Source organism: Antedon bifida, chromosome 4 (genome assembly GCF_963402885.1).
Source record: "Antedon bifida chromosome 4, ecAntBifi1.1, whole genome shotgun sequence".
Lineage (NCBI taxonomy): Eukaryota > Metazoa > Echinodermata > Crinoidea > Comatulida > Antedonidae > Antedon > Antedon bifida.
In genome coordinates, this window is record NC_136229.1 from 32501529 (window position 1) to 32516985 (window position 15457).

General features: G+C 34.7%; 2 protein-coding genes across 2 annotated transcripts; one reads left to right on the top strand and one right to left on the bottom strand.

Annotated features, from left to right (window-relative positions):
• Positions 1–244: 244 nt before the first annotated feature.
• Positions 245–8442, top strand: LOC144839350 (putative chitinase 10). Its single transcript, XM_078694666.1, has 20 exons — positions 245–294; positions 2147–2199; positions 2493–2544; positions 2673–2881; positions 3051–3293; positions 3474–3598; positions 3737–3857; positions 4009–4194; positions 4580–4699; positions 4928–5063; positions 5212–5322; positions 5421–5626; positions 5873–6100; positions 6387–6511; positions 6633–6747; positions 6944–7129; positions 7407–7526; positions 7620–7746; positions 7869–8048; positions 8238–8442. The coding sequence occupies exons 1-20, from the start codon at positions 246–248 to the stop codon at positions 8402–8404; spliced, it is 2859 nt and encodes a 952-aa protein (XP_078550792.1). The 5' UTR covers position 245; the 3' UTR covers positions 8405–8442.
• Positions 8443–10558: 2116 nt separating this feature from the next.
• LOC144840293 (uncharacterized) lies at positions 10559–14405 on the bottom strand. Its single transcript, XM_078696068.1, has 2 exons — positions 12824–14405; positions 10559–12733 (listed from the first exon to the last, which is right to left on the bottom strand). Exon 2 carries the CDS (start codon positions 12402–12404, stop codon positions 10899–10901), a length of 1506 nt encoding a protein of 501 aa, XP_078552194.1. The 5' UTR covers positions 12405–12733; positions 12824–14405; the 3' UTR covers positions 10559–10898.
• Positions 14406–15457: the final 1052 nt, after the last annotated feature.

Sequence of the window (15457 nt, forward strand, 5' to 3'; positions counted from 1 at the left end):
AATCTCTTCACAAATTGAACAGTGCTCCATTTTATGTAACCTTTCATTCACCTTCAATGAACTCCTGTTGGTTTCGAAAATATTTAACTCATAACAACAAGTTATAAATCCCTTAAAATAGAGATAATCCATTTAATGATGGATCAACAAGACTATACGGTCGCTGAATTCAAATAAAAAACAACCAATCACAAAAGCTGATTTTGATATACAAAAGTTGACCTCAAATACAAGAAGCACTTCAAATGATCCGCAATCTCAGTTGTGGAACGTCAATAGACAGACTTGTTTTTTTTTTTAATGTAATACAAAGATTTCCGTTTCTTAATCTGATAATCATATAGCCACTTGACTTTCAATCCGCAACCAGAAACATGACAGTCACACACACTATTACAGACACTTAGATTTATTTTAGAAATATTTGAAGAACCATAAATTTATACAACTCCAATTAAAGACCCCTCAAATGAGCGACCATTTATTTTAAATCTTCCTTCTATTGTAAAGTACTACAGTACAAATTAGAAGCAGTTTTTAATTTGACGTGGCTATTGTTTATTTTGTGTTTTAGTAATTTATGACAACACATTGACAGAAGCTTTCTTCAACAAACTCTGTGAATTGATCAAAAGTAGCAAACAGTTACAGGCTGTTTACATAGCAACAGAAAAAAGGTAAGAAAATCCAAGAAAAATGACATAACATACACATCCAAAAAAAGTACACTTTTACATAGCATTTAGGTTTCTTGATTATTCAAAGATTTAACATTTTTCTTAGATTGAACTTTTTTCTAAGATTGAACTTTTTTCTTAGATTGAACATTAAACTTTTTTCTAAGATTGGACTTTTTTCTAACATTAAACTTTTTTCTAACATTGAACGTTTTTCTAAGATTGAACTTTTTTTAAGATTGAACTTTTTTCTTAGATTGAACTTTTTTCTAACATTAAACTTTTTTCTAACATTGAACGTTTTTCTAAGATTGAACTTTTTTTAAGATTGAACTTTTTTCTTAGATTGAACTTTTTTCTAACATTAAACTTTTTTCTAAGATTGGACTTTTTTCTAACATTAAACTTTTTTCTAACATTGAACGTTTTTCTAAGATTGAACTTTTTTCTTAGACTGAACTTTTTTCTTAGACTGAACTTTTTTCTAAGTTAGATTTTTTTCTAAGATTGAACTTTTTTCTTAGATTGAACTTTACATTAGAAGACTTGGACATTACTTGTAAAGAGTATGACTTCTTTCAAAGTTGTTTGAGTGAATTAAAACTGAAAATGTGCAATTTGAAGATTGAACAGATTTCTATTGACTGGAAGCAGAGGTTTGAATACAAAATAACACCACAATTGGTATGTACTATTCTCGCAACACACTCTTTCTCAACTCGTAACTGAATTTATATCAGAACTATTAATTGTTACATTTTTTTTCTTCCCAACCACTTTCCACCCCCACCAGTTTTTAAAAATAATTCAGACATAACTATAATAGTATCAAAGGCTGAGAAAAATCTGTTTAGTCTAATTTGACCTTTAGCTCTAAATGTAATTGAATTATATTTCTTTATTTGTTTTTAATTTTATTTAGGAGTTGTGGAGAGTACAAATCAAGAACAACTGATTGTATGTTTGTAAGTATGTTTTTTTACATTTAAAAAGTGTTTATATTTATGAAATAAAATCATTACCATAAATAATTGTCACAGGTTCGCCTGATTCTCAGTTTTTTTTAAATGTAATATGAAAGTTTGTAGAATTGCTTTTATTATTTTTAATTTAATTATCTGGTCATGATTTAAGACCAGATTAAATTGATCACCACAATTAGAATAAAGTTAATTATAAACTACAAATTAAAAATATTCAGAAACAGCCTATTAATTGTAAACAAAACCACAATACATGCTACTGTACATGCACAGAATGAATGTCTTTTTAGGTTGTTTCATAGTTCAAAAAGATTATAGTTTGATCTTTGTACATATGTCTTTCTTTAGTTTGATCTGCCGATTCGTTTTGATCTTAGTAGAATTAACAACTGGATTTAAGCGAATACCACAACAAATGCACTATAGTTTAGCTGTTAGACATCTTAGTGGTATATAAGCAAAGTAATTAAGTCTGTACTCAGTATGTTGCCACCACGGTCACAGCAACCATCGGCATATCTGGCGTTTATACAAAGATGGTAGGATGTTATTTTTAGACAGGAGAATCTGACTTCTTTATTATGTATTGCTTTATATGTTTTTTCATAGGTTTTCCAAAATTAGCATTTTGCAAACAAGCCAAACATACATGTTAGTGTACGTGTGATGTCATTTGGTTTTTTGACCAATCATTTTCAGCTATAAAAGTTTACAGTGACCTCAAGTATTATGCAATGTTTCAAATTTATTATCATCAAACTTTGTGATTATATTCTGCAAATAGGAAATTGTTTACCAAAGTATTTATTTGTTGTTAATCTTTTCTTCGTAGGAATACAGTTTGCTGGTTGTACTAGTAATGGTATTGCTTGCCAACATTTCAAGTAAGTGTAATGAAATTTAAAATAGTTAATCGATATAATGGTAATGTGGTGATAAGGTGCTCATCTACTAATTTCAAGAATCTAGGTTCAAGTCTTGTTAGATTCAAAATATCACATTTTGTCCTTAGATGTTCAAGCATACTATCGCATTTGCTACTATACGAATTGGTCGCAGTACAGATCGGCAGACGTAGCCAAATTTATGCCTGAAGACATCGACCCCGATTTGTGTACTCACATTGTGTACGCCTTTGCAAAGATCGGATATGGCAACAGCCTGCAGGCGTACGAATGGAACGACGAGTCCACGTCTTGGAGTGTTGGCATGTACGAAAAGGTGACATTTTTTTGCATATTTATTTATTCAGGTATAATATAAAAATTTACAAAAAGCAGGTTAAATCTAAAAATATCGTTGAACAAAGAATGAATGTTTCCTGTTAATAGATAAGTATGTAAATAAATATACTGAGTTAAATTAATTTTCCAAAATTTCCGATTTTTAGGTGGTTAATATGAAATTACAGAACCCATCATTGAAAGTTCTGTTGGCCGTTGGTGGCTGGACATTTGGTAGCTTAGGATTTACGAGAATGGTGGCCACCTCCAACACGCGGCAGCAATTCATAACAAACAGTATCACATTTCTGAGAGAACACGGTTTTGACGGTTTGGACATTGACTGGGAGTACCCTGCAGACCGTGGTAGCCCACTAGAAGACAAACAGCGTTTTACACTCCTAGTTCAGGTAATTATAATCAACAACATTTTGCAATACAAGTTCTACCAGCATCCATATAGTAGCAAGTATCCTCATTGCTTGTAACTTCACATAAAATAACAAAACTCAAAATCTGTACATACAGCACTGTGCAGACGTGAGTGCTACATGCACATTTAATGGTAATTGTGCTTTTTACAATTTTAGGAAATGAGAGCAGCATTTAACGCCGAAGCAATTCTCACTGGAAAAGAGCGCCTCCTATTGACGGCAGCAGTCTCAGCCGGAGAATCTAAGATTGACAGAGGATATGAAGTTGCTAAATTAGCAACGTAAGTCATATTATTATATATAATAAGTAGTATGTTGTAGTAAATGCCACAGATTGGAATCATTATAGCATCAAATTTCTATTTTCACAAACCTTTAATGAAAGTCTTTAACATTTTTTGAAAACCTTTGAATTTCAGGGAACTAGATTGGGTAGGACTTCTATCTTACGATCTTCATGGCAGCTGGGATTCAACTGTTGGACATCACAGCGCCCTCGATTCACACGATTCATCTGCTAACAACAGAAAACTTACAATTGTATGTAACATTCAAAGTATTTTGTTAACTTGATAATTTTTAGTTTTAAACACTACTTTCTGATCATCGCTTCTCTTTCAAAAATATTATAGTTGTCTTTCAAGTTCCCGTTCTGAGAATTGACCGTACATTTTTATCATTATTACAAAAGAAATGGGCAGCAGAAAAGTGGCTTATCGCTGGAACACCAAGAAACAAACTTGTGATTGGCTTGGCTACATATGGAAGGTCCTTTAAACTGAGGAGTTCATCAGAAACAAGTTTAGGGTCTGCAGCAAACGGTGGTGGAGATCAAGGCCAACACACAAGAGAGGCAGGATTCTTGTCCTACTATGAGGTGTGTCATTTGTTACATCTTAGTGTCATCAATATCTTTAAAATTAAGTTCATCATACTATAATGCACTGTTGTCAAAGTAAATGTGCCCTAAAGGCTTTTAAACCATCTGTTTGACTGAGATTACACACATGTATTCGAGTGCCTGTTCCACCAATATATTGGTCCACTATCATAGGCAAATATTCTGTAAATACGGAACTGTTTGTATGATACCTGTATCATGAAAGGTTTGGTTAGGTCATCACATGTGAAACACATGAGATTTGCATATGATACCGGGTAAATTTAAATACAGTACTGAAAATTGGCTGCCTGTTCCACCATTAAAGCTGTTCATCAATGATTTGTTTTTGACACCATTATCGTTTGTGTCGTTCTTTCAGATTTGTCAAATGATATCAAGTGGCGGTAAGTCTGAGGATAGTCCGTCAATTGCCGCACCATACGCTTACAAGGGAAACCAATGGGTTGGCTATCATAATCAAGATAGCTTTAGAACTATCGTAAGTTGAACAATAATTTCTTTAGTATCAATCTTATTTTATGTTTGTGTTAAGCTATGTCTACACTATCAAACTTTATTTGACAAAAAATGTGATGTGCCCAAATATGGTAGTGACATCCTTAAATATGGTAGTGATATGACAAGTTTTATAGTGTAGACAGAGCTTTATTAATTGAATATTGTAAACCTCATTTAAATTTCAAAATTGAATTTATTTATTTTCCAGCTCCAGTATATAAAATCTGAAGGATTAGCTGGTGCGATGGTTTGGTCTCTAGATCTAGATGACTTCTCTGGTAGAGGGTGTGGTCAAGGGAAGTACCCACTGCTAAATGTCATCAAACAGGAGCTTCATGGACAAGGTACAGTTGACCTCAGGTTCGGTCTTGGCTACAGGGTCAATTTGAAAAATGAATATTATTATATTATTGAAACTGTAAAGATATGTAAATATTTAAGTCCTACTTCGTCTTCCCTGTCTGTATGATATTAACTTACTAATTTCACTAGGTCCGCCACCAGTCGTACAACCACCGCCACCAGCAGTTGAGCCGCCTGTGACACCAGTTGACCCACCAGTTCAACCTCCAGTGATTCCACCCATTGTACCAAATCCAGGAGGTAAAATATATTAATTTGATAAAAATAAAATTAATTTGTATAGTATGTTTAAGATATTGATATGTTAAAGATTCGTTTAAAAACATTTTCTTTTTAAGGTGATAATTTAAAACGTGTGTGCTATTTCACAAACTGGTCGCAGTATAGAGATGGAAGACTTGCTGAATTCACTCCAAGTAACATCGATCCGTTTCTTTGTACACACATCATATATGCCTTTGCAGTACTGAACAATAACCACGAGCTGGTTGAGACTGAGTGGAATGACCTCTCAACCTCGTGGCGTGATGGCTTATATCAACAGGTAATAAATTGCTACAGTACAGTACTCACTGTACTTGATTTGATTTTGTTTGCCTTACTACCGAAATAGACTAGTCTGCTAGGTTTTATTTGCCATGTCATTTTGCTAGTATATTATAGATTTTACTACTTTTTCTAGCAAAATTGTGGTAAAAAAAAAAGGGGGGGGGGGGTGGCCCCTCACAAGAATCTTCTATTTTACCGCAAACTGATAAAAATAATCACTTATAAACCTTTGTTATTCTAGGTCTTGAATGCTAAAAAACAGAATCCGCAGTTATCAGTCTCGTTAGCGGTCGGTGGTTGGAACTTTGGCACTGAAGGCTTTTCACGAATGGTTGCTACTTCTTCAAATCGCCAACAGTTCATCCGTAGCGCTATAGCCTTCCTTCGTCGTTATGGATTTGACGGCCTTGACCTCGATTGGGAATATCCCTCTGGAGTTGACAAGTATAGGTTTACAACACTTGTACAGGTAGATCAAATTTTTTATTTAAGGATATTTGACCAAACCTACTGTGTCTAAAAACTTTCATAATTATCATAACTACCACAAAGTAGCTTTGAATCCAACTTTATGTGACAATAACATATTTTGGCATATCACTACCATATTTGGGCACATCACATTTTTTTGTCAAACTAGTTTAATAGCTGTGTAGACAGAGCTTAAGGTTTACCAGTTTATCAGTACAATTACATGATCATCAGAGTAAGGTCAACCATCTCATTTATATTTTAATTAAAACATTTTTTTAAAGGAATTGAGGACAGCATTTAATGTTGAGATTAGACCGGCTGGTAGTAACCCACTCCTCCTGTCTGCAGCTGTTGCCGCTGGTGAGCAGTATATCAATGATGGATATGAAATCGCCAGATTAGCAAGGTAAACAAAAGTACAATTATATAAACAATATCGTGAACATAAGGAATGATAGATACAACAGCACTAGTGTATACAATTGAATAGAAATAATAATAAAACAGTACAAACATTTTCTTTTCAGTTATTTGGATTGGGTTAATGTAATGGCCTATGACTTCTATGGCAATTGGGGTCATTACACAGGCCACCACAGCGCCCTCTATTCCCATAATACAAGGAACTCGAAGTTGACCATTGTAAGTATCACTAATAACATTTTTTTATTTGATTTTAGAACTAAATGTTTATTGCTTGCTTCAGAGTTGTATTCACTCTTACCTCTACAGTAAATCGTATGCCATACTCTTAGAGAAGCTGGTCATTGAAAATACTTTGTGTAGAATTAATTGAAAATAACTCCAAATAATTCAATTGTTTTATAATTTATATTAGTCATGGGCAGTTGAGCAATGGCTGAGTGGCGGTATGCCTAAAAATAAGCTTGTTGTTGGCTTACCTGCGTATGGCCGTTCGTTCAGGCTGGCTTCAAGCATCGTGACAGGCCTAGGATCTCTGTCATTTGGTTCAGGACAGGCTGGAGATTACACTAATTCACCTGGTATCTTGTCCTACTATGAGGTATAGTAAAACATGTGCATTTTTATCTATAAAAGAGTGGGGAACTATGAACTGAGGGGTCAATTAACCAAAATCTAACTCTAGAGTGCATTTGATTATACGGCATCACAAGAATATAATGGACAGTGGTTCAATTAAAATGCAACGCCCAAAAATTCAAGTAAAATTTGTAATTGCCTAAACAAGTTCTGTAACAGACTATACTGTGTTGGAATTTCTGCCATGTTTTTCTGCTGTTATTTATAAATAAATATACTTCTTTACATCTTTTAAACAGATTTGTGGATTACTTCAAAGTGGCTGGAGGGAGATAAACAGTCCAACCATCAAAGCGCCTTATGCTTTCAAAGGCAACCAATGGGTTGGTTATCACAACCCACAAAGTGTTGAAGTTATTGTAAGTAAACACTTTAATTTAAAAAATATTTTTATTATGCAAACGCAATTTATGTAAATGTTGGAATTTAATATATACATATTATGCTTACAGGCTAACTGGATCAAGTCAGAGGGCTTAGCTGGTGCCATGGTGTGGAGTCTTGACTTTGATGATTTCACAGGTGAAGCATGCGGCCAGGGGAAGTACCCCCTCATCAACACAATAAAACGTGTATTTGGTAATAATGGTAAGTATCATCACTGCCATATATATTCTGATTTTAACTTTTGAACTCATTGTCATTATCTTTTATAAGATCTGTCAATATCTGTCAATAATTTTTTTTGGTAAACTTTTCAGGTCAACCAGAACCAACTGAACCAGAACCAACTGAGGCTGCAGCGCCACCAACTAATCCGCAACCAACCGAGGCTGCAGCGCAACCAACTTATCCGCAACCAACCGAGGCTGCAGCGCCACCAACTAATCCACAACCAACCGAGGCTGCAGCACAACCAACTGAACCTAGTGGTACCCAAGGTAAACTATTTTTCTTTTTTATGCTAAGTTATGTTAGTTAGGTCAGCTTCTTATTAAAATTGTTTTTATTTTTCGTATAACAGAAATGTGTATAATATCTAATATGTATAGATAGAAATAATGTAGTATAAAACCTGATTGTAAATTTAGACAGCTTAAATCAATAAACTATTGCATATTTTCGTTCAGAATTTGAATGTCCAGTTCCGTATGGATACTTTGTTGACCCAACCGACTGCGGTTATTTTTACATTTGTACGCAATCATTAATGTTCCGTCGAGCATGTTTTCCTGGAACCGGATTTAACGGCCGTGTTTGTGACTGGAAGCGCAATGTTCCTGCTTGTCGGAAATAAAACACGATATTGTAAATGTTATTGTGCTACACTTTTTGTTGTTTTTAGTCAGTTTTTTAACTTTTATATCTGTCAAATAATTTTATGAAGACGAATAAACGTTTTTGTATCTTGTTTATTATTACTGTATTGCATTTCAAAGTGGCATTGTGGCGTGATACCAATCCAGATATCCTGGACTCAAATCCTCGCCTTTTATCTCAGGAAAAGAGTGGCACTGTGGAAATTTGGTCTACTTGTGAAATTGATACAGTTTACTTTTATTTATTGTAGAATATAAACATTGTGAAATATATTAAAGACCAGGTGCGGGCAACAAATTTCTATTGATAATACATTCCAATAATTATTGATCTATAGTTTCCCCTATGTTTCATAATTTTTTGGTATTTTATTTGTGTTACACAAGCTTGTTGAAAATACGCGCTTTCTTATCAGTGGGGGGATAGTTCAAATTACACAGTAAAATCTCTATTCATTTGTACACAAATTTTGTAAATAGAGAAACATTTTAAAAGGCTATGAAAAATAAACGGTGTGGTAAAAAATGTTATCAGATGACTAAATATAGGTAATATAACTTGAATTTTACATTTCTGGTATTTCTATTCAACTTCAGATTTTTATTTTCATGCTATAGCAAAAATTATCCACCGTATATCCACCATCTTTTTTCACCTTCTAGGGAGTCACCAGACATGTTAATACATTAGGTTAAACTACCTAAAAAAAGTCTTCCTGGTTTTTATGGGAGAATTTTGCCAAATATTGTATTTGACCATATTACTGTAAGGGAAATTCATGTTTTTTCTTCTTGATTTCTGATACAAATATTTCATTTATGTACAATTAACCAGATATTATATTTAAAATTCATGCCTGTACCTGAGCTTTAATATATTATATTTACATTACCAGTAGTAGATTGGTTATCTATTGTTTTGTTAGTTTACATGATGTATTATGGATAGCAGCAAGTTATTTTTAATTTGCTAAAAAAACTGGTGTAATATGTGTCATCAAAATTATATCCATAGGCCTATGATTTTTATTTATTCAATAAAAATGCCTTGTAATTTTTCTATAGATCAAATGTTAGGCTTATTCCTATTTGGACTCGACGCAATGGCGTGTACGCGCAACACAATTTGACCAATCACAAGCGATAGTTCAGATAATCCATCGCCTGTGATTAGTCCAATTACTTATGTTGCTTCCTAGTGGAAGGAATCAAAGTATCGGGACATCATAACATACTTGAAACCTCTATTAATAAAAGGTGATACATTTAGCACTGCCCTTTACAACCTTTGTTATCATAATACAAACATTAACATTTTAATGCACCCCTTAGTTGTCTAGACAACGACGCGTTCGAGTGTATCTACTAACGATCTTCCAGATAACAAGCCTTGATATGTTTTATTTTAAACGTGAATAAATTATGTGTGGGATAAGAATACAGTAGTCGATGTGTGTTTAGTAAAGTCATTTACAATCATTTATAATTTTTGTAGAGCACGCGGTATTGATTTTACCCCCTGTTGTACGATAAAATGTAAATACAATAAACACAACACAAATAGGTCGTATAATGAATAGAGTGGAGATAGTGACATAATAACCACGACGAAACCCGATGTTACTTTCTCGAATTACCGATTTATAAAAAATAAGCAGAACGAAAAAAGAAAAACAAACCAATTGTGAGTTTGACAAGCGATGTTGACATAAACTAGCTACATTCTGTTAAATGAATGATAGTGTTGACAGGATATGACTCGAAATAATATTTTGTTATTAAAAAAAATCGATGTGTAAGTGTTATGGGAGGCATTTTAAAATTCTAATTACCTCCCTGGAAGTACAGGGAATGTCGATAATATCCCCTAGTTCTGTTCTAGAATCACAACGAAAGCTATTTATTAACAAATCTATTCATAAAGTCGGTCTACAATGGCGATTGTTGTGATACCCCACTTGCATTGTGATTATGTATATAGAAGTAAAATAACCAGAAAATACCACACACAAAAACGAGTAAAAATACCCAGTTGAATGTCTTAAGATGGTATAATAACTTGTAGATATTCCGGTAGGTTTTCTTTTACATTTTGAACGTACAGTAATTTTACAACATTTATTAGGCTATCATCCATTAAACAATATTTCCTTTTATTCAAATAAAAATGGCCTCGGGCCAATAATTCACCAAAAGAAAGAACTTTATAAAAGAACTTTTATATTCTTTTTAAAAAAATGTTCTAATTTTATTTAATTATTATATTATATTCAAATCAAGATTGGCAACAATTTAATTGTCTTGAACATATATTACTGCTACGTTATAAACTGACAGGATTACATAGCTCTTACTATCAAATGTGCGTAAGACTGGCCGTTTTACGGTACGCATTCTGTGGGCAATGCCATCTATGATGAATACAGTAGTTTGTTGTTACTATAATAAACAGTTAGGCTACAGATAGTATCATCACCTGACACCCTGCGTCACTAAACGCATCCCTATACTTGGAAACTGATGATCCTTTAGCGAAGGATTTTTAGAATGTCTTTTTCGCGATGTCCTCTCTTCTTCAGGAATTTGTTCAAGAGGATGTCTAGTAGTGACGTCATCGGATTCTGCCGCTGGTTTATCATCTCTAGCCTTGTGCTCGTTTGATGCTGGTGGTGGTTGTTTAGGTAAACGATGTTTACTGCGTTTTCTTTGTCGACTGCTAGGCCTGTTTTGCTTTTGGGAAACATTTATTGATGATCTTGATCCCTTCCGTGTAGCCCGTAACCCCGATCGACCTCCTCTACTCATGATAATGGCAAGAGTTGATACGCGCTTCTTGGTTTCCTTTGGTTGAGGTACGTGTGGAACGGGCTTAGGTTGTGGTTTTACAGTCTTTCTAAAAGATTGAGAATTCTGAACCGAATAAGTGTTCATCATACTCGTGATAATACCGCCATCAGCTACTACTTTGGTGGTATCTAGTTCGCTGCCAACAAATTCCGTTGCGTAATGTCTTTTACCACCACCTCTGGAGGCAAGCTCTAGCAGTTCCATGGCAGAGTCAATAGATTTACCGTGAATGGATGTTGACTGCGTCTGGTTGCCTCTGGTTACGTGCGTGTACACGGAACTTTCAGAAGTCTGTGTTTGCCCGTGGATATCCGACCAAGAGGTCGTCTTGCCAATGTTTGGGTATATACGGCCATGTATATTTACCCCAGAATAGTTATCATACCTTGGGGTACTACTATTCATATTTGACTCCTCAACCATTGGCAACCTATAAGCAGCCAGTTGTCTTTTCTTGGCCTGCTTCCTTCTAAAAACAACATGATCAAGTCGCGGGAAGATCATTCTCCTCTCGCGGTGTTTTTCAGTCCTCTTCAGCCTTTCCTCCTCTAGTTCATTTTGACACACCTCGGCCCATTCGGTCGCGCTAAGGTGACGCTGTCGGTCGCAAATCCTTGGGTTAGCCTTTCCCTCATCCATTAACAGTTCCGCTATTTTAGGAAACTTTAGTTTATACGCCATGATCAATGGCGTGTTGCCTTCCGTGTCAACCTGGTCAATGGGTATATTTTGATTCCTCATGGCAATGGTTACTAAACGTACAATGTCTATATCACCACTTATAACCGAATGATACAAAGCTGATCTGTTGTTGTTGTCTTTACACGACAAGTGCACGACATGTAATCCTCTCTCCTTCATCATTCGTTTCACAATCTTTTTCCTTCCTGTTTTACAAGCGTAATGGAAGACGCTCACACCATCCTGGTTAGTCTCAAACTCGTCTGCTCCTTTCTGAATCAAATACCGGAACATTTTGTACCGTTTCTTATCGTCTGCTAAATCGCACGCCATCATTAACACGTTTTTACCTTCATGGTTTTTACTGTTCACGTTTACCCCGCATTGAAGCAGTATTTCAATTTGACGGTAACGTATGGCTGCCACGGCGTTAAACAATCTACTCGACATTGTAGAATAAGAAGGAAAACACTAAAATAAATGGTATACCTCGCAACGGGGTTAAACACTCAAAACAAGTCCATGGTAACCGATCATAAGTATCCCCATGGCGTCATACAAGGTCGTAAATATCCCAGTTATTATACTCGACAATGCTTGTACTGTTTTCATGAATAAAAGTTCACCGGACTTTTTTTTTATTTCTTCAAAATTATGGCTCCGAATATTTTGGAATAGAAACACGGATCTATAAACCGCTGTATATAAAAATGACGACAGAGAATTTAATTTGACTTCTGAATATAGGCTTACGGTATTCCAAGCGTAATATATGCTTACTCCAAACGAAGACTTTACTCCAAACGTAATATTAGTCTTTACTCCAAAGGTAATATATGCTTTACTCCAAATGTAATATTAGGCTTTACTCCAAACGTAATATATGCTTTACTCAAAACGTAATATATGCTTTACTCCAAATGTAATATTAGGCTTTTGTCCAAACGTAATATGCTTTACTCCAAACGTAATATGCTTTACTCAAAACGTAATATATGCTTTACTCAAAACGTAATATATGCTTTACTCAAAACGTAATAGGCTTTACTCCAAACGTAATATATGCTTTACTTCAAACGTAATAGGCTTTACTCCAAACGTAATATATGCTTTTCTCCAAACGTGTAAATGCTATTTCGCTTGTGAAATATAAATTATCTGACAATTTTGTAATTTTAGGTCATATGCTGCCGTAGTTAATCTCGACGTGAGTTTATATGTCTCTGTTTGTTTAGCGACTTTCTTATTATAGACTTAATCGATTACTATTGAACACGCACCAAATACTTTTAAAATGATTCTTTTTTTCGGATGATTTACCTTAGCTGAATATGCGTCGATCGTTTCCGTGGTAACAGTTTAGACTAAAACAAATAAAGTAAAGCACGTGTCAAGCTTGGGTCAGGTCGATATCATTGTTGTTGTAACGTTTCCTGAATTCAACAACTGAATATGAATGACAAGTAATATAATGGTTCTCGGTTTTTAACACAACCTGTTGTCTTCTTCTCTATACCAATCTCAACAGCCATAACCACAATTCATGGGTTAGGTATTAATTCCGGGTTTATTTGACACATAGGCTATCACGGAAAATGAAACTAAACCAGAAAACATTTGGTTGCAAACAATGTAATAGTCTAATTTAATGTGAATAAGCTTCCTGGTTGTACAAGTGTCGAAATGACACTAAAATGTGGTTGTACAAGTGTCGAAATGACACTAAAATGTGGTTGTACAAGTGTCGAAATGACACTAAAATGTGGTTGTACAAGTGTCGAAATTACACTAAAATGTGGTTGTACTAGTGTCGAAATGACGACTAAATTGACTGCCGAAAAGACGAAATAAGTGCATAAAAGTACACTGCTAAAATGACGAAATAGTCGTCACTACCGAAATATAGTTGTTTAATTCTATCAAATGATGAATACAGTACTCATTGTAGCCAGACTACACTGGTAAACTAATAGTGGTAATGTTTAACTGTCTAAAGGAAAGTAGTGGTGAATCGTGCACTGTCGTATAATATCCAGCAGCAGATATGGCGGTTGTTGCATTATCGAAATATTTGAACGTATACCGTCTGAAGTTCGATTTTGTTGATTGAAGCAATCAGTTTAGTTGAACAAAATTAAGCAAAAATCCACAAGACTGGCTGAAATCCGAATACAGTACTGTAGGTTCTGAGTACAGAATACATATTAAAGCGTGTATCAGTTGGTGTCCTTGTATTGCTCAACGTAAAGTGAGAAAAACAAACTCAGTGATACTGAATAAATAGTATAGTTGGTTGTTAAATGCTGAGAGAATCAAACAACTTCAACTGATGATGATCTATGGAGAACTGTTAGTCACCGAGATGAACAAAGCTTGTTAAGTAGGTCTATCAAATGTATTATGATTACAAACAGCACTGCTATCTTCGTCTGCTACTATACGTTCGTGCAATACCAGTTTATACAACAAACCAGCGGTTTTGTGGTTGCTCAATCAATCAAATTGTTTTGATTCGTCGAAAGACGCTTGTTTCGTCACGCGTTACTATGTACATAAAATACACTGAATATCTTGTAAGCTAACCCCCAAGGGACGGTTTATACGAAAGCCAGATATTTCTTTTATAAAGTGACATGTTTGACACAATATAAACATAATATGATAAGCAAGATACAGTAAAAACTTGTACTGTCAGTGTCAGAGTGTGGATAGAGAGCCGTGCGGCTAAAAAAACACACCGGCTATTCAACTGCGTGCGTGCATATTTGGTTTACGCGCGCGTATCATAGTACACAATGTGCGCTCTTCCGGTCCACGCGCAATTACATGAATAACGCCCACGCACTTCCGATATTCGCGCGCTTTATAGTGGACGCACATCCGGTTTATCGACAATACTTCGGTGGTGGTGTTCATAGTATACTGTTTTGTATACGAACTTTGGTATGATAATTAATTTAGTGTTGAAAGTAAATATTGTTGATAGTAACGACAGTACTTTAAACTCGTTTCAGGTGTGACTTTCCATGGTAACGATACACGCACTGTTTTATTATGGTTAATCATTAATTCATAACAATAATAAACAGTCAATTAGGAAAAAGAAATTTAAAAAATCTGTTATATCGAGTGTGCTAATTTTAGTGTGTGGAAATCTCAGAAGGTGTAGTTGAAGGTCCACCCATTCATTATACAGAATACTATTTCACTAACGGAGGTCAAGTAGCATTATTCCCTTTTGTGAACCGATTGAAGTGTTGGCACGTGTCACTCAGATGTACTAAAATACATGTTTTGTTAATAGTTTGTAATGAATATGGTAATATATGGCCATGAAAGGCGACGATACTAATTTATTAAAGTAATACAGTGTGTCTTATAATAATCTAATTAACAGGTATGATAATTTATTGCACTAATTTGTTGCTGTTATGTATACATGTCAAAGGTTAAATAAACACGTTCAGACGATATCGCTTACAACATGTAAATAGGTATGTGAC

Excerpts from the sequence above, each read along its gene's own strand:
- LOC144839350 (XM_078694666.1), top strand. The coding sequence starts at position 246 with ATGATCCGCAATCTCAGTTGTGGAACGTCAATAGACAGACTTGTTTTT. Across the intron at positions 5,064-5,211 it reads ACAGGAGCTTCATGGACAAG|GTCCGCCACCAGTCGTACAA; the intron begins GTACAGTTGACC and ends TAATTTCACTAG. Across the intron at positions 7,130-7,406 it reads GTATCTTGTCCTACTATGAG|ATTTGTGGATTACTTCAAAG; the intron begins GTATAGTAAAAC and ends TCTTTTAAACAG.
- LOC144840293 (XM_078696068.1), bottom strand. The coding sequence starts at position 12,404 with ATGTCGAGTAGATTGTTTAACGCCGTGGCAGCCATACGTTACCGTCAA.